Source organism: Diabrotica virgifera, chromosome 1 (assembly GCF_917563875.1).
Source record: "Diabrotica virgifera virgifera chromosome 1, PGI_DIABVI_V3a".
In the NCBI taxonomy this organism is placed as follows: domain Eukaryota; kingdom Metazoa; phylum Arthropoda; class Insecta; order Coleoptera; family Chrysomelidae; genus Diabrotica; species Diabrotica virgifera.
This window is the reverse complement of record NC_065443.1, coordinates 21,875,344-21,900,055: the sequence shown is the minus strand read 5'-3', so window position 1 is coordinate 21,900,055 and position 24,712 is coordinate 21,875,344. Positions and strand designations below refer to the sequence as shown.

The 24,712-nt window shown below is 35.7% G+C and overlaps 1 protein-coding gene and 7 non-coding genes across 9 annotated transcripts in view; 7 read left to right on the top strand and 1 right to left on the bottom strand.

The window, feature by feature from the left end:
* The window catches only part of LOC114324477 (LIM/homeobox protein Lhx3), a 279,019-nt gene that overhangs the window by 31,336 nt on the left and 222,971 nt on the right, over window positions 1-24,712 (bottom strand). For both annotated transcript variants that reach the window (XM_050644906.1, XM_050644959.1), the window contains one exon: window positions 2,805-3,007. In XM_050644906.1, coding sequence (XP_050500863.1) covers window positions 2,805-3,007 — 203 coding nt within the window. The remainder of the gene's footprint in view (window positions 1-2,804; window positions 3,008-24,712) is intronic.
* On the top strand, window positions 10,334-10,406 carry Trnaa-agc (transfer RNA alanine (anticodon AGC)). Its single transcript has one exon. It is a non-coding gene; the product is annotated as a tRNA-Ala (tRNA).
* On the top strand, window positions 14,005-14,077 carry Trnaa-agc (transfer RNA alanine (anticodon AGC)). The gene has a single exon. It is a non-coding gene; the product is annotated as a tRNA-Ala (tRNA).
* Trnaa-agc (transfer RNA alanine (anticodon AGC)) lies at window positions 14,166-14,238 on the top strand. Its single transcript has one exon. It is a non-coding gene; the product is annotated as a tRNA-Ala (tRNA).
* Trnas-aga (transfer RNA serine (anticodon AGA)) lies at window positions 14,451-14,532 on the top strand. Its single transcript has one exon. It is a non-coding gene; the product is annotated as a tRNA-Ser (tRNA).
* Window positions 14,945-15,017, top strand: Trnaa-agc (transfer RNA alanine (anticodon AGC)). Its single transcript has one exon. It is a non-coding gene; the product is annotated as a tRNA-Ala (tRNA).
* Trnas-aga (transfer RNA serine (anticodon AGA)) lies at window positions 15,230-15,311 on the top strand. Its single transcript has one exon. It is a non-coding gene; the product is annotated as a tRNA-Ser (tRNA).
* Window positions 15,724-15,796, top strand: Trnaa-agc (transfer RNA alanine (anticodon AGC)). Its single transcript has one exon. It is a non-coding gene; the product is annotated as a tRNA-Ala (tRNA).

Here is a 24,712-nt window from a genome sequence, read left to right as displayed (position 1 = left end):
TTCACGGGCTATGACGCGGATGACGTGCAACGGTAAGTATATTAGACGGAGTATAAATATATGAAGGTGACAAATAATAAACAGATAGCAAAACACGAAGTTCTAACGGTTGGGACATATACCTACTTTTGAAGGAGAGTTCATATATCTAGGCTCACAAATCAACCAAAGTAATACAGTAACTTCCAAAATTAACAGACGCAAATGTAGCAAAAAGGGCATAATCTGGATCAAAGAAACTTTTGACATCAAACATAGTCACAAAAACAACGAAAATATTGATATACAGAACTCTTATCAAGCCCGTCCTCATTTCCGCTTTAGAAATAAGGACGGTAGCGTTTTTAAACGTATAATCCTCAGACATAGTCATACAGGAAAACGGATTATGGCGTAAGCACTATAAGTTTGAGCTTTACCATCTTTATAGTGAACCTAGTATTGATAGAATATTGGTCCATAAGAATAAAGAGGCTGCGGTGGCTAGGTCACTTAGAAAGAATAAACGAGATCGAGCCGTCGAACCACATGTATAACCAAAGTCCTGATGTAATGAGGAGAAGAGGAAGGCCCAGAGCACGACTTAAGCATCAAGTAGAGTAGAAGACGACTACGAGTGTTACGAGTACGAAATTGTAAAATCGAGGCGAAGGATAGCAAGGAATTGAAGCTGATCCTATAACAGATCTAGACCCACTATGGATTATAGAACCAATGATGATAATGCTATATTGTTGAAGATCAAGTTCTTCTTACTGAGTCTTTGTCCATAATTTTCAAAAATTCTGCGTAAAAGTCTTATATAGCTCTGTTGCTTTTCACTCCTTAATGCTGTTTAAAGCAGCTTCCCTTTCGCTTCGAGAATAGCTGGTCCGGTATCGTCATTTTATTTTGTGTGATAGTGTCTTATTGTCTTCAAATGTTGTCACATAGTTAAAGAGCTAAAATCTTCTGTCAATATTTAGCTTCAGCTTCCAGAAAAAGAAGAGAACATGAAGATTTTCACTAAATACATAAACACATACTGACCAAACATAAATACATACAAGAAATCATAAGCATTTGCTAGCTATAGAAATTATTTATTTTATATCACAAATCTGTTGTTTACATATCGTCGGGTTTCTGTGAAAAATGCATAAGTCCAAATTTTCAATTTTAAACTTTTGATGGCATCTGTTAGCATTATCCAAAAGCTATGTAGGTACTGCTATATTTTATTTTAATATAGTTTGCTAAATTTTGCTAAAATTGTGAAAATGAAATCTGCAGCTCTCTCTCTCTCTCTCTCTCTCTCTCTCTCTCTCTCTCTCTCTCTCTCTCTCTCTTGTCGTTTCCCCATTACTGAGGATCGTGATTTCTTCCAATATTCCTAACAATGTTTCTCCATTGGTCTCTATCTTCAGCTGCTCTAAGAGCTTCGCACAATGAGTTTCCACCTGAATTCTTTATTTGGTCAGACCATCTAGTTGGTGATCGTCCTCTTGATCTTCTCCCCGGAACGTTTCCAAAAACAATTAATCTCTCCAAACTGTCGTCACCTCTGCGAACCACGTGACCAAAGAATTGCAGAATTCGTTTCAGACATATTGTGGACAGCCTTTTTTAATTATTGAGTTGGTTTAGAATGGAAAAGTTTGTCCTATGAGCTGTCCAAAGTATGCGCAGCATTCTTCTCCAGCACCACATCTCAAAGGCATCAATTTTTTGGCGCTCGCATGCGCGAAGAGGCCAAGTCTCTGCTTCGTATAGAAATATTGAGAATACAAGGATATTCACCAGTCTCATCTTGATATTTTGAGAGATAGATCTGTCTTTCCTAACTTTAGTTAGGCGACTCATCGCATTTTTTGCCATACCAATACGTCTCCGAACTTCTGCTTCACAGTTACCATCGTTAGTTATACTAGACCCGAGATAGATAAAGTGTTTACTATCTGGTATTCCTGTAACATGTTAGTCAGTTGAATAGTGTCGAATCTGTCGACCACCATTATTTTTGTCTTACCTTTATTGATTTTCAGACCAACTTTATTGCTTCCGTACTCAACTCTTCGCAGAAGATCAAACATTTCTTGCTCATTTGCTGCTATAAGTGTAGTGTTATCAGAAAATCTTAAATTGGAGATTTTCCTACCAGCTACTGTTACTCCACCGGCCCATCCTTCTAAAACCATCCTTATGACATGGTCACCATAAATGTTAAATAAGTCAGGTGACATCACGCATCCTTGTCTAACACCTCTCTCGGTCTTGAATTGGTTTGAGAACTTCTGATCTAGTCGTACTGTCGCTATATTAGACTGGTATGATACAGATTTTTAATAAGTGTCACCAGGTGCATTGGTGCGCCCATTTCTATTAAAATTGACCACAGATCTATCCAGCTTACACAATCAAATGCCTTTTGGTAGTCAACGAAGCATATAATTATAGGTACTTGAAATTCTCTAGACTTTTCAATGAGTTGTCTCAGGTTCAGGATTTGTTCCCTTGTACCTTTACCCTTTACTGCATAAGTCCGTTAATTTTGACAACCCTATGATATCTGTACAAATCCGCTCTTGTTATTGGCCAAACCGTTCAAATGTATGGCAGCTATTTTGATGTTTATAAAGTAAAAAGTGTAAAAGTGAAAACTTGAAATTAAATTGTTTAGGGAGTTGTGCAATTTTCACATACAAGTGTAGTTATGCACAGTTATTTTGTCTTTCCTGTAAAATCAGATATTTTGGACTTAGGCACTTTTCACAGTAAGCCGACGATATCGTGAATTATTATAGAATACCTTCTATAAAACTCACCTTTGTTCTTAGCCGCTTCGTAGTCTGGCTTACACACTAATTTCCTATCCTCCATGAGGTAAAACTCGTCCCCGGTGTTGAGTTGTCTCGCACACATGATGCAGGCGAAGCACTGAAGATGGTAGACGTTGTCCTGTGCCCTTCGGACGACTTGGGTCGGTGGGATCCCCAGCTCGCAGCTCGCACACTTCGTGCCGAATCGTCTGCACCCACAGCGCGAGACACATACACAAGCTGCATTGTTACATCTGAACTACTCTACTTACTAAATGAACTACAGGATTTGGGCAAGGGATTTGGAAGATTACGCATATACACACAGATTCTGTATAAAAGTAATATTGTTTATATTTAATAATAGGAATTTATTCTGTTTATAAAACTAAAGAAAAACTGGTGAAAGACACTTGCAGGCAGGACATAATATGATATTGGAATGACCCAAGAATTTATCTAATTAAAGAAGCCTACATGATTAAATAATAACTCATTTGGATCACAATATATAAATGTATTTTATCCTCAAATTTTTTATAAAAAATAGAACTGTTTGAAATTTCTACAGATGCGTATTATTGGTTGCCTCTGCTTAGCCAATAGGCTAGGAACCTAGGAACGAATAATAAATTCCTGTTTAATCTAAATTTTCCTTTCAATCGAAATTCATAAAATATTAATTATATAGAATATATTGTCACGCTATGATATATTTTTGTATTAAATTTTATGTGTAGGTTTCCATATTTGCTTTTAAACAAAATATATTCATGATTCCTACATATTTTTACTTATTTCTATCTGTTTAACTATAATTTTTCCTATTTTGAAGGTGTGTATTAGTAGACATTTAATTATATTATAATATAATTATATATTATATTATAATATAATAATTATATTATTATAATTGTATAATATAATTGGAACATAATCAATAATTATTATGTATTTATTTTAAAATCTATTATTTGAATTTTCTCGCCCTCTATAAGATAAAAGCAAAAACAATCGAAATAATTTCTCACTTCTCAGTAATGGCGCTGGATGGCGACAGCGAATAGTCCTATGGGATTTTTGTTAATGATTTCTGAAGATGGATTTTTTCACTTTTTTTCGTTTCGTTTATAATATATGTTGCTTCCATTTTGCTTATTATTCTTTTATTTCTTAATTAATATAGTTGGTATTAAGCTCTTCGACGGTCAAACGGCAAAAAATCGTAAGTCAGTTTTATGTAACTTTAGAGGAGAGACACATTTTGGCTTCTTTATGTAAGATTCAATTTATTCGTTTTGTGTGTGAGTGTGTGTAGGGTTCTTTTTAGGTAACGATTCTGTCAAGTCCTTTGTACTTAAAGGACGTAAGTATTTGTAATGAAATAATACTCGATGTAAAATACTTTATTTTAAAGAATTATGCACATGGTTTCCATTTCCTATCGCAGTATTAAGTATGTGACAGCTGTCGTTCAGATGACAGTAGTACCAACCTACATTCATGGTTAAGGGAGTTTTACACGAACATAACAGATTCCATTACCATTAAGTAAAATTCAGTAATATTGTTTTTTTTTGTCAAAGAACGACTTACGAGGTTTTGTTACTTAGAATCTTAATACGAGGTTTTGTCTCATAAAAATGCAACTTAGGAGGTCTTTGTAACTTAAAATCTTACTTATGGGGTTTTTGTAGATGTCGCTAGTAGGTACCTACCATTAAATTTAAATATTGACTTACAAGCTTTCGTAGTTTAAAAGATATGTAAAAGCATACACCAACAAAGTATAAAAGTAATAATGGACCAAAAATCGACTAACGAGGTTTTGCAGTTTAACCGTAGCGCGTCGTATGTTTGCTTTATCATTTGTCTGTCTTTTGCATTTTTTTTTTCATTGTGAGCTATCTTCTACAATATGTGTTTTTTGTGACTTATTTTACAAGCACTAGTGATACGCCTGTTAGTTATTTTCATTTCAATGTTTCCCTTTTTTATTCTTCTTCTTCTTTTTGTATAGACATGGCTCTGTCTAAACCAATAAATGTGTGTGTTTATGAATAAAATCCTAACCTAGATTTTGTTCATAAACACACATTTACTGTTGTTTCATAACAATTTTAGCATTTTGGTCGGTTGTTGTCCTTCCCTGTCTGAAACCAGCCAATTCTATTATCTCTGTTTCGTAGTTTTTTATTAAACTTTTGATAATTTTTGCTTATACCTTTAGTTTCAGATGTACTCCTATTACATATTACATAATATAGAATATACTTCCTCTAAAACATATTGCATACACTAACTCACTTGGGAAAAGGGTATTTATATAAAGTTCATTTTAAATTATCTTGGCATTTTATGGTTTCTAACTACCACAAACTAACTAAGGAGCAGTGAAGACGAATCGTTTATAAATGCACCACTTCATTAAGATTTGAGAGGCTTCCTTGCGGTTATTTCAATTACTTCTCAAATTGCGTTGAAACCAAATGTAACAGGGAGGTTTCCCTTAGAACAATATTATTCTTAGTTTATAGCTATTTGATGCTTATATGATTGTGAACAATTATACTTCATGTACATACTTAATTAATAAAACTTAAACCAAATAACTAACTTACACGGTTAAATGGGGCAAAGATCAACATTTATTATACCTATTTTATTATAGATATTATATTGTCTTTACTTGTAGCATGCATTTTTTTAAAGAATGAGGTTGTGAGTTGCCTATCTGTGTTTGATAGTAGGTATCAATAGGGCTGTTCATCGCCGCCATTTTTCTCGTACACTTGACATATGACGTACAATATACATATATAGGTATACGTCGTTGGTATATAGCACGGTTCTTATACTTGCAAGTCTAATGCCTGGTTGCGCCAACAGATCTTAACCTTAAGTCGTGCTCAGCTTACGAAACATACGCTTTACACCATTGAGTCTTAGATCAATTTTCGGCTTGTCACAATGGATTCCCACGTGGATTGAATCGAAAAGAATCGAAAATTATGGTGCAAAGTAAGGTAGACTTAAAGCCGCCCTATCTATAGGCTGAGCTAGGCTAAGCTGGAACTTAAGATTTGTTGGTGCAACCAGGCATAAGAACCGTGGGTATGTACCTTATGATCTTAACTATATTTGACTAACAGGATCTACCCAGTAAACATAAATATTTGTTTCTGTTACGTGAATAAAAGAAAGGAGCCGTAGAATAAAAGAAAGATTAAAAGAAAACAGCGATAATGGAACGTTCTTTAGGCCGCAAACCATTATAGGTATCAGAAGTAGAAGAAAAATATCTAGCAGATTAGGTATGTTATACATCTCTCGACACTTTCCTATGGAATTACAAAGGCAAGAAATTAAAAAATGTGCCTAAGATTATGCCTTAAAATATTGCCTGCCTTGCCCTTTTAATAAAGATACATAAGTAGGTACAGTCGTTTCACTCTCACTCAAAGAAGATTGAGCTCCAGGACCAGATGGAGTACAGTCTGAATTTATTAAACTTCCTGATGATGAATCTTTAAGAATACTACATAATATTGTAAAATCTTCAATAATATCTATGACACAGGCAATATCCCAAAAGATTGGCTAGTTTCAGAATTTATTACGTCACCAAAGAAACAGGAAGCGAAAAAGTGCGGAGAATATAGGCTAGCAAGTCTAATGAGCCATGCATGAAAACTTTTTCTTAAAATTATACATCGCAGAATATACAAGCTATGCGAAGAGAGAATACAAGACACCCAGCTTGGATTCATGAAAGGCATAATTATAAGATATGCACTGTTGTATTTTACAGGTATTATTTCAAAGATACAGTGATGCAGAGATATGACTTGCGATATTTACACCTGCTTTGTGGACTACCAAAAAGCAGGTGATACAGTTCAACACAGAAAAATGATGAATGTTCTAACAAAAGCCCAAATGGATCATAAAGACCGGCGTATAATACAAAATTTATACTGGAACCAATCAGCCACAATAAGAACAAATCTTGAAGGTGAACCAATGGAAGCAATCAATATTCTACGAGGTATTAGATAAGGATGTATACTTTCACCTATATTCAGAGGAAATATTTCATGTGCCTTGTCCGTTGCGGACGTTGGCTATCATCATAGCAATTTTAATTTTGTTTGCGGCGTTTCTGAATAACTCGATCGATGTTAGTCCAAACCATTGACGTAGGTTTTGAAGCCATGCGTGTCTTCTTCTTCCGCGTTTTCTTTCTATTTTACCCTGTATTATCAGTTGGAGTATATGATATTTATCATGTCTCACAATATGACCGAGGTATTCAAGTTTCCGTATCTTAATTGTGAAAGAGATTTCTTTTTGTTTTCTCATTCGGCGCAATACCTCTACGTTGGTGGTGTGAGTCGACCAGTATATTTTGAGGATACGTCGATACACCCACATTTCGAATGCCTCCAGCTTCCTCATGAATGTTTCCGTTAGTGTCCATGCCTCTGAGCCATACAGCAAGAAATACATAGCATTTTAGCAGCCGTATTTTTAGTGGGAGAGATGTGTCGGAATGGGTGAATATATTTCTCATGTTGTTAAATGTTGCTCTGGCCTTTTCAATTCTAGATCGTATTTCGGTTGTTTGATACCATTTCGAGTTGACGACTGTTCCAAGGTATATATATACGAGTCAAGGTGTTCAATTAATTGGTTTTTTATGTTCAATTGTCTGGCAGGTTTTTGAGTTTTGCTGACCAGCATCCATTTTGTTTTATTTATGTTGAGGTTAAGTCCTCTTTCTTCATTCGCTCTTTGTACCCTGTCCATAAAGTACTGAAGTTCATCATACTACTGGCAAGTACGATTGTATCGTCCGCATATCGTATGTTATTTGTCAATTCTCTTCGTTTGTTTCATCCAGTGCTTTTTTAAAAAGCTGTTCGGAGTAAATATTAAAACGAGAGGAGAGAGAACACATCCCTGAAGCATACCTTTTCTGATATCAATGCTCTTTGTGGACGCATTGCCGACTTTTACCCTGGCTGTCTGATTCCAGTAGAGACTTGTCACAATTCGGATGTCCTTATCATCTATTCCTATGTTTTGTAGAATTTCAATTAGTTGGTCATGTCTTACAATGGCAAAGGCCTTAGGGTAATCTACAAACCACATGTAGACATCCTTGTTCATATCTCTACACCTATATACTAATACGTGCAGACAAAACACTGCCTCCCTTGTGCCCAAAGCGTTCCTAAAACCAAATTGTGACTCGTTGATTTCCGCTTCACACTTGTTGTAACTTCTGATATATATGGTTTTGGTTTTGGTGAAGACTTTGGAATATGTACTCCTAAATGGAGAACTCCTAAACAACATCCGCTATGGAGCTAAGAAGATTACAATTACAACGATATTTTTGCAGACAGTTTGAACAGTTTACAGCAACTAAAAAACAAAGTAAATAAAGTAAGTGAAATATTTGGACTACAAGTATATAGACTCAAAAAATTAATTTATGGTAATCAGCAAAAATAAAATTAAAGACACCTAACTGCTTATCAAGAATACACCAGTAGACTGAGTAAAACAGTATACCTATCTTGGAACAAACGTAAACGAACAACGGGATCACTCACAAGAAGTAAAATGTAGAATAGAGAATGCTAGGAGTGCATTTAACAACATGGCCAAACTCTTTAAAAGCCACAACCTTAATCTGGAGATAAAAGTGAGGCTCTTACGATGTTATATCTTCTCAATATTATACTACGGAGTTGAATCCTGGATACTCACTGAAGCGATGGAGAAAAAACTTTAAGCCTTTGAGTTGTGGCTATACAGGCGAATCCTAAGGATATCTTGGACGGATAAGATAACCAACGAGACCGCATTACGAAGAATGGGGAAAGAAAGAGAGGTGATGTTTACCATTAAAAGGAGAAAGTTAGAATATCTCGGACACATAATGAGAAACGGCACTATATCAAGATTACATAAGATACCTAATCCTTAAAGACAAAGTATTCGGAAAGCGAGGAACTGGGAGAAGAAGAATATCATGGTTAAAGAACCTGAGGAAATGGTTCTCCACAACAACAACTAATCTATTTAAAGCATCAGTTAATAAAAGAAAGAAGAAGAAGACAGTCTGTTAATAAAGATAACTGCAGTCGATGGTTGGCTGTGGAGTATTATTTAAAAAATCCTTCAGTCGCTTTCCGACTGGAGAGAACCAACCGGAACCAACATCCATGAGCCGAATAACAGCAGCGTTTTGTAAAGAAGAAGTCTCCATATTTTTTCATAGTCTAGAAGTGCAAGCAAAGTACAATTTTGAGGCCCATAGAATTTTCAACACTAATACGACAGACCTTTCTACTGTACAGACACCAGGAAAGATTTTAGCCAAGAAGAGACTAAAGCAAATGGGGCAAGGGGGTTATTAAAGAAAAGTTTTTTCTGACGGCATAATAATTGGCGCTCAGGGGCGGATCCAACAGGATCCAGCATGGTCAAGAGGAGGGGGGGGGGCGATTGGCTAAATTTCTATTAAAAATAAATGAATAAAGGAATGTTTTTATAATTTTTATTAACTTGGTTTGAGAGGGGGGACCGGTCGCCCCCGTCGCCCTCCCCTGGATCTGCCACTGTTGGCGCTTAAGAAGGAAACCAAGAAGTTGTTGATAGGAAAGTGAGGTTTACCTAGGGAAAAGGTAAATATGAAAATTTATAAGGAAATAACTTCAGAAGATGAAGACAATGATAATGAATATGAGGACAAATTATATGGGAATGGGCACTTTTTTTCCTTATTTTCGAATGAAGATGAAAGTACAAAATGCCCTATTCCATTTATAGGTCTGGATCCTGCGTATGAAAAAAAAGTTGATTAACAGCAAGCTGAAAATTTGTTAATAACTTAAGGGTGTCTAGTCGGATAAACTTTGATATATGGGAACACTGGAACAGGGGCAGTTTTAATTGTGGAACAGGTTAAAAATTTGGAACGGTCAGACCATGAAACGGCATATTTATTTTGTCCGACAGAATAGACGTAAATTCTCCGAACAGAGATTAAACTCTCATGCAAAAATCAGACTGCTATTTATCACCTGTCATAATTCCTGTCATTTGACATATTGTACATGTTCCACTCATTAAAACGCCCATTTGGTGATAAATAGCAGTCTGATTTTTGCATGAGAGTTTAATCTCTGTTCGAAGAGTTTAAGTCTGTTCTGTCGGACAAAATACATGTGCCGTTTTCGTGGTCTGACCGTTCCAAATTTTTAACCTGTTCCACAATTAAAACTTCCCCTGTTCCAGTGCTCCCATATATCAAAGTTTGTCCGACTACACACCTTTAAGCCATTAACAAATTTTCAGCTTGCTATTAATCAACTTTTTTTTCATACGCGGGATCCAGGCCTATTACTACTTTATTTTTGAATAAAATATGCAAATAATTTAAAAAAACAAAGATATTTTCGATAAAGTTTAGAGGGCCACCATTCTCCCGGTTTTCTGGTTATCTAGAGTGCTTATTATCCGGGGGCGTAGCTCAGATGGTAGAGCGCTCGCTTAGCATGCGAGAGGTACCGGGATCGATGCCCGGCGCCTCCAAATCGGTTTTGTTTAATAATTTACACAATTAATTAAATAAAAGATCTAAATAATTATTTCACTGATTGAATTATCACGCATTGTACTCCACGAGGTATACCCACATTTAAATTGTTCAAAAAAGGCATAGTCTAACCCGGAGAAAGATTGGTTAATGGAATATATCGAGTAGTATATTCTAAGGGATTTTGTATGGACAATTTGTATAATATGACAAACTTCTTCAGATGCAGGAAAAGCTGTTGATGATGGTAGCTCAGGTACTTAACATACCTGGGGGCGAAAACCAACAGTCCCAGAAGGGATTGACACACAGTTATACCAAGCGCGGCTCCTCCTTAGGGTCAATTGGTCAATGACCCCCCTAAAATAATCTCATAAAAATACCAATTTTATTAAAAATATCTTTTATCTAAAACTTCACTCTGAAATATAAAATTCTCTCTCAGCAGTCTCCATTGGCAAAACAAATATAATAGATATAATAACGTCGCGCCTCGCGCTATACACAAGCCCGTGGCTGGGCCGTATTTTAAATTGTCTATATACAGTTCTTATGGCTTATGGACAAATGCATGTAAAATAGAAAAGAGACGGCAGATAGCAATTTCGTGGGCGAGAGTGGGAGTGACCTTTCCGTCGTATACCTCTAGTAGAGTCGACGGCCTCACGTTTAGTTAGAAAACAAGATGAGTGTTGTTGACGAAATAATTGCCTTAAAATCTGCTGGAACACTAAATTATGAACGGCGGCTTGAGAAAAAAGAAAGTGGTCGACCAAAACCAAACATGAATTTAAAACAAACAACAAAGGATAGGGGTAAGGACATTCAAAGATATTTTAAAGAATCAATGTACAATTTGTGTGATTGGATTTGTGGCTGCAGTGTGAGAAATGCATTTTTTTGCTATCCGTGTTTACTGTTTTCGAATGACGCTGTATGGGCGAAAAATGGAGTAACTGACATTAAGCATTTAAAAGTGAAAATTACAAAACATGCCTCTTCAACTACTCATATAAATTCATCAATGAGTTACGCAAGTTTAGGACGTGTTAACATAAGACAGCAACTTGATAGTGTATATCGTAAATCTGTGCATGACTTTAATGAATTGGTATCTAAAAATAGGTATATTTTAAACAAACTAATCGACTGTGTAAAATTTTGTGGAGTTTTCGAAATTGCATTGCGCGGTCATGACGAAAGTGACAGCTCCAATAATCGTGGAATTTTTCTGGGCCTTATCGATTTTGTTTCTGAACTGGATTTAATGTTTAAAGAACACATTGAAAAAAGTACAGTATTTAAAGGAACATCGAAAACAATTCAGAACGATATTTTAGAATCAATGTTAGCCATTGTGCATACTCATATCATGAAGGAGATTGGCCAGACAAATTTTGTGGCCATTCAAGTAGATGAGACCACAGACAGCTCCAATAAAACGCAGATGATTATCATATTGCGATATGTATTAACTGGTATTGTACATGAAAGATTTTGGAAATTTGTTAACCCCCTAGGTACTACAGCACAACATTTAACTAATGTAATATTGGAAGAACTTCAATTATTAAAAATTAATGAAGCACCTGAAAAATTGATTGCCCAAAGTTACGATGGTGCATCAGTCATGAGCGGTAAACTGGGAGGAGTACAAACAAAAATTAAAGAAATATACCCAAATGCACACTTCATTCACTGCTATGCCCATCAATTTAATCTTATCCTCCAAAAAGCGGCGAGTCAACACAAACCGATAAAAATATTTTTTGCAAATTTACACGGATTTTCGTCCTTTTTCGGCCGATCTCCAAAACGTACGATGGTTCTGGATAGAGTGGTTAAAGTAAGGCTACCTAAAGCTGCGCCTACTCGATGGGCTTTCAATACAAAATGTGTTGAAATTGTATACACTTATAAAGATGATTTAAAATCTTGCTTAGAGGAAATTATTGATGAGGAGCAAGATGGTAACAATATAAATCAAGCAACTGGTTTAAAAAGACATTTGGAAGATGAGCATTTTTTATTTTGGTTAAATTTTTTCCATAAAATAATGCCCCATGTTGATATATTGTTTAAACAATTGCAAATGCGAGACATTGATGTTATATCTGTCAAAAATTGTATCCTGTCTTTTAACAACAATATCCAAATAATTAGAAATACTATTTTGGAATCAGAAGTACCAAGCACATCAACAGCAAAAAAAAGAAAAACTACTGCAGAGGATCCAAAGCGACGAACTGCACTTGAAATTTGTGATATTATTATATCTGAAATAAATCACAGGTTTAGTTTCAATGATCATCTCATGATTTCACAGTTATTCTACATAGAGAAATTTGAAGCATACACTACCAACTTTCCGCAAAATATTTTAAAAATGGTGACGGCTAATTATCCCACAGTGAATATTTCCAAACTAAAATCGGAACTTGAAGTCTTATATTGTCGTGAGGATTTTCGCAATAGTGCTGGTGCAGTAGCCATACTTCAGCTTTTTATTAACATGAATTTGTCTGAAACATTTTCTGAAGCAGTGAAGTTATTAAATATTTTGTGCACACTCCCTATGACAACCGTGGAAAGTGAGAGATGTTTTTCTACTTTAAAAAGAGTAAAAACATTCCTGCGTAATACGATGGGACAACCTAGACTTAGTGCCTTGTCTATGCTGAGCATCGAGAAAACGCTTGTCAAGAGCATTCCAAATTTCAATGAGAAGGTCATAGACTATTTTGCAGAACTAAAGGATAGAAGAATTGACTTAAAATATAAAAATATTTAAAGTAAGTTTCGTTTTAATAAATTTACAATTTATTATACTATAAATATTCCTATCTATATATCAGTCAATAACCTGTTCATACCATTTTTCCTATATTTTTTAAAAGATTTACTCTAAAAAAAGACAAATTTAATTTTCGGAAAACTAGGGTAAATAGTATTGAGTTTTATCTAAGTCTGTATTTTTTATCTAAAATATAAATGCTAAAAGATCTTTTAAATACTTTAAAAAATCAACAGTTTGAAGTTTTCAAACCAAAATGACCCCCCTGAAGATTGACCCACGAGCCGCCGCTGAGTTATACTAAGCTGAGCACTGGCGAAGCGTCCATGTAATCAGTGTTATTTGGTAACAGTTAAAAATCTTGCAAATAAATATTTTGTGACTACCTACTATGAAATAATTCCATTTATATTTTTACCAACAGAAATATTTATTAATAGTTCTTACCTAATTCAGTAAATAGCCAAATAGACGCACGAAAATATTGGCGAGTTTATGTGAATCCGTTGCACGTTATTATACGTTGTTCTCTATGAGTTCTCCTCATCAGGGGGCGTAGGTCAGATGGTAGAGCGCTCGCTTAGCATGTGAGAGGTACTGGGATCGATGCCCGGTGCCTCCAAATCTGTTTTGTTTATTAATTTACAGAATCAATCAATAAAAAAATAAACTGGATCACTTTCTCTGTTGTCTATATGAGTACCCCTTATCAGGGGGCGTAGCTCAGATGTAGTACAGAATTAATTTAATAAAAAAATAAACTGGATCACTTTTTCTGTTATCCATGAGTACTTGATATCGGGGGCGTAGCTCAGATGGTAGAGCGCTCGCTTAGCATGCGAGAGGTACCGGGATCGATGCCCGGCGCCTCCAAATCGGTTTTGTTTATTAATTTACAGAATTAATTTAATAAAAAAATAAACTGGATCACTTTTTCTGTTATCCATGAGTACTTGATATCGGGGGCGTAGCTCAGATGGTAGAGCGCTCGCTTAGCATGCGAGAGGTACCGGGATCGATGCCCGGCGCCTCCAAAACCTTTTTGTTAAGTTTATAATAATAATAAAATTTCCTGTAAATTGACTTAGCGATCTAAGCGCCATGACAGATTTGACTTCTTACGTATTGGTTTGCTAGACCCATTATTTTTTACATACCTACCTATAGGTATAATACAATCTTATTATTATATCCCTTATTAATAATTGATTACCACGCCGATGACCACATAATACTCTTGGTCAAAGCAGTCATGGCCGAGCGGTTAAGGCGTCTGACTAGAAATCAGATTCCCTCTGGGAGCGTAGGTTCGAATCCTACTGACTGCGATCTTTTTATTTATTTGTCTACATTTTTTATTATGTATTTATAACACGTTTATTTCAATTACCTTAGGGTATTAAAAAGATAACGGTATTGATAAAACATTGATAAATTCACAGTGAAGATCCACACGATTTATCACAGATCCACCACTTTTTTTTATATTTTTATTTAAACAGATGTATGATGTAGGTATGTAGGTACTATGTACTGCAGGTTGGTTGTTGGTTTCATTTCTATTTTATGCTGTGCTGAAACAGGCGTAGCTCAGATGATAGAGAGCTAGCTTAGGATGCGAGAGGTACCGGGATCGATGCCCGGCGCCTCCAAATCGATTTTGTTTATTAATTTACAGAATTAATATAATAAAAAATAAACTGGATCACTTTCTCCGTTGTCTATGAGTGCTCCTTATCAGGGGGCGTAGCTCAGATGGTAGAGCGCTCGCTTAGCATGCGAGAGGTACCGGGATCGATGCCCGGCGCCTCCAAAACCTTTTTGTTAAGTTTATAATAATAATAAAATTTCCTGTAAATTGACTTAGCGATCTAAGCGCCATGACAGATTTGACTTCTTACGTATTGGTTTGCTAGACCCATTATTTTTTACATACCTACCTATAGGTATAATACAATCTTATTATTATATCCCTTATTAATAATTGATTACCACGCCGATGACCACATAATACTCTTGGTCAAAGCAGTCATGGCCGAGCGGTTAAGGCGTCTGACTAGAAATCAGATTCCCTCTGGGAGCGTAGGTTCGAATCCTACTGACTGCGATCTTTTTATTTATTTGTCTACATTTTTTATTATGTATTTATAACACGTTTATTTCAATTACCTTAGGGTATTAAAAAGATAACGGTATTGATAAAACATTGATAAATTCACAGTGAAGATCCACACGATTTATCACAGATCCACCACTTTTTTTTATATTTTTATTTAAACAGATGTATGATGTAGGTATGTAGGTACTATGTACTGCAGGTTGGTTGTTGGTTTCATTTCTATTTTATGCTGTGCTGAAACAGGCGTAGCTCAGATGATAGAGAGCTAGCTTAGGATGCGAGAGGTACCGGGATCGATGCCCGGCGCCTCCAAATCGATTTTGTTTATTAATTTACAGAATTAATATAATAAAAAATAAACTGGATCACTTTCTCCGTTGTCTATGAGTGCTCCTTATCAGGGGGCGTAGCTCAGATGGTAGAGCGCTCGCTTAGCATGCGAGAGGTACCGGGATCGATGCCCGGCGCCTCCAAAACTTTTTGTTTTAGTTTATAATAATAAAATGTACTGTAAATTGACTTAGCGATCTAATCGCCATGACAGATTTGACTTCTTACGTATTGGTTCGCTAGACCTATTATTTTTTACATGCTTTTACATACTTAGGTACTTATAATGATGAGCGTACTAATAACCTGCAAAATAGCGCAAAAGAAGGAAAACATATTAAATTGTGAGATAAAAGAAATAAGACTAGCAGAGTTGTTAAATTTAGCGATAGTAACATATAAATTGACATTAAATTGATTGTTTCCCACCTTTAGACGTATCAGAGGAGTATGTCAATTAAAACTGTCACTGTGACGGTGGCATTTCTCAAATTTGTCCGATACATATTGATGTGATCTTGATTATTGATATGAGATAATATTCTTATATGTCACTTAATTTAATCAATGTATTAATACTAATCTAATTAATTAACCAGATCACATATCAATATGTTTTCAATCTCAGGGCGAATTATAAATTAATTACTTACTTTCGTGGCTTCAAATATTTCTTAATGGTTCCTAATCGGGATAGAAAAGAAAAGAGTAAAAAAAATACACATATGGGTTACAATTATAATCAAAATATTTTTTATTTTATTTAAAAGGCAATCAATGCTTAATATTTGCTATTTCTTATTATTCTTAAACATAACATTTACAAATGGGAATCTTATTTCCTTTTGGTTTTCAATTGAAAGTTTTTATTAACATTTAACTCATCATTCTCTTTGCCTTATCCCTATGCGGGGTCGGCTTCCCTAATTGCATTTCTCCACACAATTCTGTTTTGGGTCATATCAATGTTAATCCCCTTTACCAACATGTCCTGCCTTATCGCCTCCCCCCAGGTCTTCTTTGGTCTTCCTCTCCTACTCCTTCCAGGAATCTGCACTTCAGCTATTCTTCGTATTGGGTGATTAACGTCTCGACGTTGAACATGACCGAACCATCTTAACCTATGCTCTCTCATTTTGGCATCAATTGGTGCCACACCTAGAGTTCCCCTAATATACTCATTTCTAATTTTATCCTTCTTTGTCACTCCACTCATCCATCTAAGCATTCTCATTTCCGCCACATGCATTCGTTGTTCCTCTTTCTTTTTCACTGCCCAACATTCAGTTCCGTACATCATAGCCGGTCTTATGGCTGTTTTATAGAATTTTCCCTTCAGCTTCATTGGAATTTTTCTGTCACACAACACACCACTCGCTTCTTTCCACTTCATCCATCCAGCCCTAATTCTACTGCATGCATCTCCATCTATTTCTCCATTACTCTGTAATACCGATCCTAGGTACTTAAAACTATTGCTTTTCACAATCATTTCACCATCCAAAGATACCATTTTATTTGTAGTAGCTCCATCTTTAAATGAACATTCCAAATACTCTGTTTTTGTCCTACTAAGTTTTAAACCTTTTTCCTCCAGAGCTTGTCTCCACTGTTCCAGTTTTTGTTCTAAGTCTCTTTCACTATTTCCTACTAACACGACATCATCAGCATACATTAAGCACCATGGAATGTTACCCTGTAGTTTCGCTGTTATCTGGTCCAAAACTAATGAGAATAAATACGGACTAAGCACAGAGCCTTGGTGCAATCCTACTTTCACATGAAATTTATCAGTCTCTCCCACACCTGTCCTAACACTAGTCGTTACTCCCTCATACATATCCCTCACAATCTTTACATATTCACCAGGGACTCCTTTCTTATTGAGTGCCCACCACAGAATCTCTCGAGGAACTCTATCATATGCTTTCTCAAGATCAATGAATACCATATGAGCGTTTGTTTCTTTACTCCTGTATTTTTCCATCAACTGCCTTATAATGAAAATTGCATCTGTTGTTGATCTACCCTGCATAAAGCCAAATTGATTCTCGGATATTTCGGTCTCTTCACGTATCCGTCTGTCAATTACTCTTTCCCATATTTTCATGGTGTGGCTAAGCAGTTTTATAGCCCTGTAGTTTGTACATTGTTGTATATCTCCCTTGTTTTTGTAAACAGGTACCAGTATACTGCTTCTCCATTCGTCTGGCATTTGTCCGACTTCCATAATTCTATTAAATAGACCTGCTAGCCACCTTGTTCCTGTCTCTCCCAATGCTCTCCATACTTCCCCAGGAATATCATCTGGTCCTACCGCTTTTCCTTTCTTTATTTTTTGAAGCGCTTGAGCCACTTCCTCGTTGGTTATTTTGGTGACCATTGCTGCTACTGTCTCCGTTGCCTCTACAGGCTGTCTGTCAAATTCTTCATTTAATAAGCTGTCAAAGTACTTTCTCCATCTCTTTTTGACTTCCCTTTCGTGAACTAGTATTTTATTATTTTCATCTCGGATACATCTAATCTGATTAAAATCTTTTGCTTTCCTTGCTCTCTGTTTGGCTATTTTATATATCTTCGTTTCGCCTTCCCTGGTATCAAGTTGATCATATAGGTGTGAATACGCTTCTGCTTTGGCTTTTGCTACTGCTACTTTCGCTTCCTTTTTCGCCACCATATAGTTTTGAAGATCTGTGTCGGATCTGGTTTCTTGCCACTTTTTATATAATTTTCTCTTCTCTTTTATTTTTCCTTGTACTTCGTTTGACCACCACCAAGTCTCTTTATCCTCAAACTTTTTTCCTGACGTTTTCCCAAGTATTTCCATAGCAGTCTCTCTAATACTACTGGCCATTTTTCTCCAAATTGTATTAGGGCTTCCTTTCATGTTCCAACATATTTTTTCTACTATTCTTCTCCTGAATAGACCTTCTTTCTCATCTTTCAGCAACCACCATTTGATTTTTTGTGGTCCTCTCCGATATTTTTGTTTAGTTTCGCTTTTTACTTCGATGTCCAGAACAAGCAGCTTATGTTGTTGGCTTACTGTCTCACTCACTATTACCTTGCAGTCCTTGCATTCACGTATGTCTTCTTTCCTTATCATGTAGTAGTCTATTTGGGATTGATGTTGTCCACTTTTGTAGGTAATAAGTTGAGTTTCTCTCTTTTTAAAGAATGTGTTAACAATCGCCATATCCAATGCTGTTGCTAATTCAAGCATGTCATCTCCAGCTTCATTTCTAGTTCCAAAGCCTAATCCCCCATGTATTGTTTCATATCCTGTCTTGGTTTGGCCCACATGTGCATTGAAATCACCTCCTATTATAACTTTCTCCTCTGCTGGAATACCACTCAGTACGTCTCCTAATTGATCATAGAAAGCTCTTCTTTCATTCTCACCCAGACCTGTTTGGGGAGCATACACACAAACAACATTCAATACCTCTTTATCAATTACAAATTTCACTGACATCATTCTATCACTCGTTCTTACAACTTCTACTACGTTACCTTTCATTTCACTATCAGCAATTATACCAACTCCATTTCTAGTGTTACTACTCCCTACATACCACAATTTGTATCCTTCACCTAGTTCTTTCGCCCTTTGTCCTTTCCACCTAGTTTCTTGAATACAAGCAATTTGAACTCTTCTTCGTTTGAGCGCATCCACTAACTCCAGACTCTTACCTGTAAGACTACCAAGATTCCAAGACCCTATCCTGATTTTTCTAACCTGCAATGGTGTTCCCCCTGAGATAGTCCTCACCCGGAGATCCGAACGGAGGCTCATTTTACTTCCGGAACATTTTACCTCAGGAGATGCCATCATTTCAGTATAAGTTTTTACTGCGTTTGGAGAAGGTCTTTTCATTATTATGGCCTGAAAAGATTTTTGGATATTTGATGCCTGAATGCCTTTTCTATCAGCACCATACCCTGCCCTGCACGTTTAGCCAATACACCACCAATGCAACCAAAGTGCAGTATTACCCCACACCCGCCTGCATTTTTCTGTATAGGCCAGGATCCCTACTGTAAGGACTGCCCTATAAGCCAATGTATTGTTGCCCGTATCCCGCCGCTAGGAGGCACGTACTTTGGTTATTTCGGGATACTTTTATTAACATTTAACTATTAGGAGTTATTAGGAACAACTCTATTTAACTTTGATGAAGCTTTTCTGATATTATTGATTATGTTATTCAATTTTTTATGTGGAATTTAATACGAAAAACCCATACATTCATGTCCAAACAAATGAGACTGACCTTTTCCTGGTGAACTGAAAATGTCCTCACACAAGACCCGTTTCCTGCTATCCTTGGCTGCGATCAAACCTCGTCCTGGCTTCCAGTAATGTTCTCCTTTGAAAAACTAGCTCGAATAGCTCTCGTTCCTGCTTTTGTCGTGATGCTGTGTTCTACCTTTTTCGAAATTGCTATCAGCTACCGGGACACTCTTGGCTCAAGGAGGTTCTTTTACTCTCGACCTGGCCTACTTCTCGTTCCACGATAGATACTCCACACTCACGGAACTACCGGCTTTCTCACTCTCCGTACACTACCGTCTACTACTCGACTTCACTTCTCGACAGCTCAAAACATTCTGATCTCACTTTCTCATCCATTCCCCTACTTTCTAAATATCCCTTCCAGATTCACAAATCAATCTTCCACCACCAACTCTCATTCGTAATATTCCTCAAAACCAATTTTTAATCTTTCTAAATATGCTTAATGGATTTCAAAAGAAAATATTTAATTCCCATTCTAAAATACTTTCTAACTATTTACAAATTTTAAGGACCTATTCTCTCTTTCAAATGAGTCTTATTTAGCATAGGCTAATGATCGAAACCTTCCGCGAAAAACGATAATGAACTATCATCTATTTCACTGAGTTTTATTTAGCATAGGCTAATGATCGACCTTCCGAGAAGAACGATAATGGTACGCGTCATTCACTTTGTTTATCTAAGCACATTGTTCCGAGTTTCGTACGCTTATTCTAATCACTTCTTAAAATTAAATATAACAATTTGTTGTATACAGGTTGTTCTAAATTTATATGCCCGAGGTTGAGAAAATTAAAAATATTTTATATTAAAGTGAATTTTGTTTATAATTATCAAATTTTAATTTTTATATCAAATAGAAATATAACAAATCCCCGCCTTGTATTCGATAAAATTTATCTGCATTTTTAAATAAATTTTCTCGAGGCAAAACCAACTCCCTGTATATTTCCTTACTTTAATCTACGTCTTATACCCCTTCTTCTTGTATTACTCTAATTAGTCCCACCTGTAGAGTAATTGTTTCCTTATTTTCAGTGTCCTCATCCTGTGTTAGAGTGTCGGCTATTATGTTGTCTTTCCCTTTTTCCCATATTAATCTTCTGTCTTTTTCCTCAGATTTTTCACATACTTTTATCGTGTATTCTGCATCCTCGTTTTCATATGCCTCCTCTTCAAATGCCACTGTTTCGATCATATCTTTTTCGCTTTCATTTTTTTGCTTTATTTCTTCTTCTCCTGAGCTCGTCTCTTCTTTTGAGGAATCCCAGGTTTCCTTTGTTTCTGATACTCTCAAATTTTCTTCTTCTGGGCTCAACTCTTCTTTTGAGGAGCCACAGGTTTCATTTTCTTTTGTCTTTTTCTGACTTTTTCTCCCTTTTCTTCTTTGTCCTTGCTTCGTTGCCAAATTCATTTCCACTGTTTGTTCTTTACCTGATTCGTCCGTATTTTGTTTCTCCTGTTCCTTGTCCTGTTCTTCTTCTTTTTCTTCTGTTAGATTCATCGTATTATTTTTAAAATCTATCACTACATGTTTTTCTGCCAATTCGTCAACTCCTACTATCATGTCATGTGACATGTTTGGCATTATTACACATTGTAGTGCATACATCTTCTTACCCAGTCGTACCATTACTCGTATGCCTTCATTTATAGTTGCCAATGTCCGTTTGTTTGCGCCCACTAAATTTACCCTAGGTATTTTGCAAATTAAATTTGTTAAGTTAACTTCTTCTATTAGTTTTCTGTTGACCAATGTTATTTCAGATCCAGTGTCTATCATAATTTTAATTGGTTTCTCGTTGATAAATCCATCCACAAATTTTAAATTAACTCCTAAATTAACTCCATTTTTCTTTTCGTTGTTTCTTGCCAATTTAATAAACTCCTTGGGGTTACAAAAGATTCCTGTTTGATTTTTGGTTTTTAGTGAGCGCCGTCGTGAAAAAACGCCGGTTGCTCATCGTTGTTTATATTTTCGTCATAATGTCTCTCTCCGTCATATCCATCTGTCTGGGTATTATTTACTTCTCTTCTATTTTCTCTTGGTCTGTCGGATCTGTTTCGGTTTTCTTGATATCCCTGTTCATTTTGTCTACCATTATTTCTGTTTTCTTGATTTGAGCGTGTGGTGTTTCTATTCTGGTATTCTCGATTTCTGTCCTCATTCCATTGCCTATTTCTTTGTTCATAATTTCCTCTTCCGTTGTCTCTATTTTCGTTTTCCCTTCTGGGATTAAAATCTCGTCTTGTATAGTCCCTCCTATTTTGATTTCTATCTCTGTAATCCTGTGTTTCTCGGGGCCTGTAATCTTTTCGCGACCTTCTTGATTTTGTTTCTCTTACACGTAATTCTCTTATTTGTAGGAATTGGCATAAACTATCTATGTCTTTGTAGTTTTGCAATGTGATATGGTCTTCCAGCGTTTCTTCGAAATGTCTTGCAATCAGTTCGACTAATTGTTCCGATGAGTAATTATATTGTAAATGTTTTGCGTTATAGTAAATTTGTAATGCATATGTCCTTTCTGATATACCCATCCTATCATTGTATTTCCCATTTTGCAATTCCTTGTTAATTTCCAATTGTTGGACTTTTCCCCAGAAATAATTCAAAAATTTTTGTTCAAATTGTTGCCAACTGTCAAATTCTTCTTCTTTGCAATCGAACCATAGGCTTGCTTCATTTTTGAGATGGTTTCTGATAGTTTCTTTTGCTGTTTCGAAATTTCCGATGTGCTGTATTTTCTTTTTCAGGCTATTTATGAACGGCACTGGGTGTAATCTTCTTACATCCCCGCCAAACCTTATCTTCACGTCATCTGTGCTATGTATAACCATTTCTCTTCTTTCTCCGACATTTTGTTGCGTCCGGTTTTCGGTGACTTGTTTTTCTATTTCTGTGATTCTTTTTTCCACTTCTTCTCTGTCTACTTGAATAGCATTTTCCAACTTATTTTCCAAATTTTCTAGTTCCTTTTTCTGGCCATTCGTTAACTCCTTTATTTTATCTTGAATTTTCATTTCATACTTTTCTATGCGTTCCTCCATTTTCTTGTTGTTCTCTTCTATGGCTTGTTTTGTTTCCTTCTGATTTTCTTGCATTATTCTTTTTGTTTCATCCATTTTTTGATCCAATTTTTGTTGTGTTTCATCCATTTTTCGTTGTGTTTCCTCCATTTTTTGATCCACTTTATCCATTTTCTTTGATGTTTCTTCCTGATTTTTCTCCATTGTTTGTTTTGTTTCTCTTTGATTGTCATCCAGTTTTTGTTGTGTTTCATCCATTTTCTGTTCCATTCTTTGTGACTGGAGTTGCATCATTTGTAATAATTTATCTATTCCTGATAATTCTTGCTGTTCTGATGCCATGATTGTCTTGTCTAAAATATCTTCTTGGTCTGAATTATTCTCTTGATTTGAATGTTCTTTTTGTTTTTTGTTGTCTTTGCTTTGGCTTCTTGTCACAGACATTTGTTTTCAAGAAGTACTGTCCCCGCCAAATATGAAATTTTACTAGTATGTTACCAAGACGACTTTTTCTCACCCAAATATTATAAATTGACAATAAATATATCAAATGTAAATATCGTAAAATAAAATATTAAATCAGTTATGTAAAATTTGTACCTAAAGAGATCTAAAATTTTATGTTATCAAATGTAAGTATCTCACTTTTTACCACAGGCATATAAATTTTCAAATACCGGCTTTACTCTTTCTATCCTTCAAATTTGCCACTAGAAATACTTTACAATGCTTTCCACGTTGGACGACAGTTGATGTGATCTTGATTATTGATATGAGATAATATTCTTATATGTCACTTAATTTAATCAATGTATTAATACTAATCTAATTAATTAACCAGATCACATATCAATATGTTTTCAATCTCAGGGCGAATTATAAATTAATTACTTACTTTCGTGGCTTCAAATATTTCTTAATGGTTCCTAATCGGGATAGAAAAGAAAAGAGTAAAAAAATACACATATGGGTTACAATTATAATCAAAATATTTTTTATTTTATTTAAAAGGCAATCAATGCTTAATATTTGCTATTTCTTATTATTCTTAAACATAACATTTACAAATGGGAATCTTATTTCCTTTTGGTTTTCAATTGAAAGTTTTTATTAACATTTAACTATTAGGAGTTATTAGGAACAACTCTATTTAACTTTGATGAAGCTTTTCTGATATTATTGATTATGTTATTCAATTTTTTATGTGGAATTTAATACGAAAAACCCATACATTCATGTCCAAACAAATGAGACTGACCTTTTCCTGGTGAACTGAAAATGTCCTCACACAAGACCCGTTTCCTGCTATCCTTGGCTGCGATCAAACCTCGTCCTGGCTTCCAGTAATGTTCTCCTTTGAAAAACTAGCTCGAATAGCTCTCGTTCCTGCTTTTGTCGTGATGCTGTGTTCTACCTTTTTCGAAACTGCTATCAGCTACCGGGACACTCTTGGCTCAAGGAGGTTCTTTTACTCTCGACCTGGCCTACTTCTCGTTCCACGATAGATACTCCACACTCACGGAACTACCGGCTTTCTCACTCTCCGTACACTACCGTCTACTACTCGACTTCACTTCTCGACAGCTCAAAACATTCTGATCTCACTTTCTCATCCATTCCCCTACTTTCTAAATATCCCTTCCAGATTCACAAATCAATCTTCCACCACCAACTCTCATTCGTAATATTCCTCAAAACCAATTTTTAATCTTTCTAAATATGCTTAATG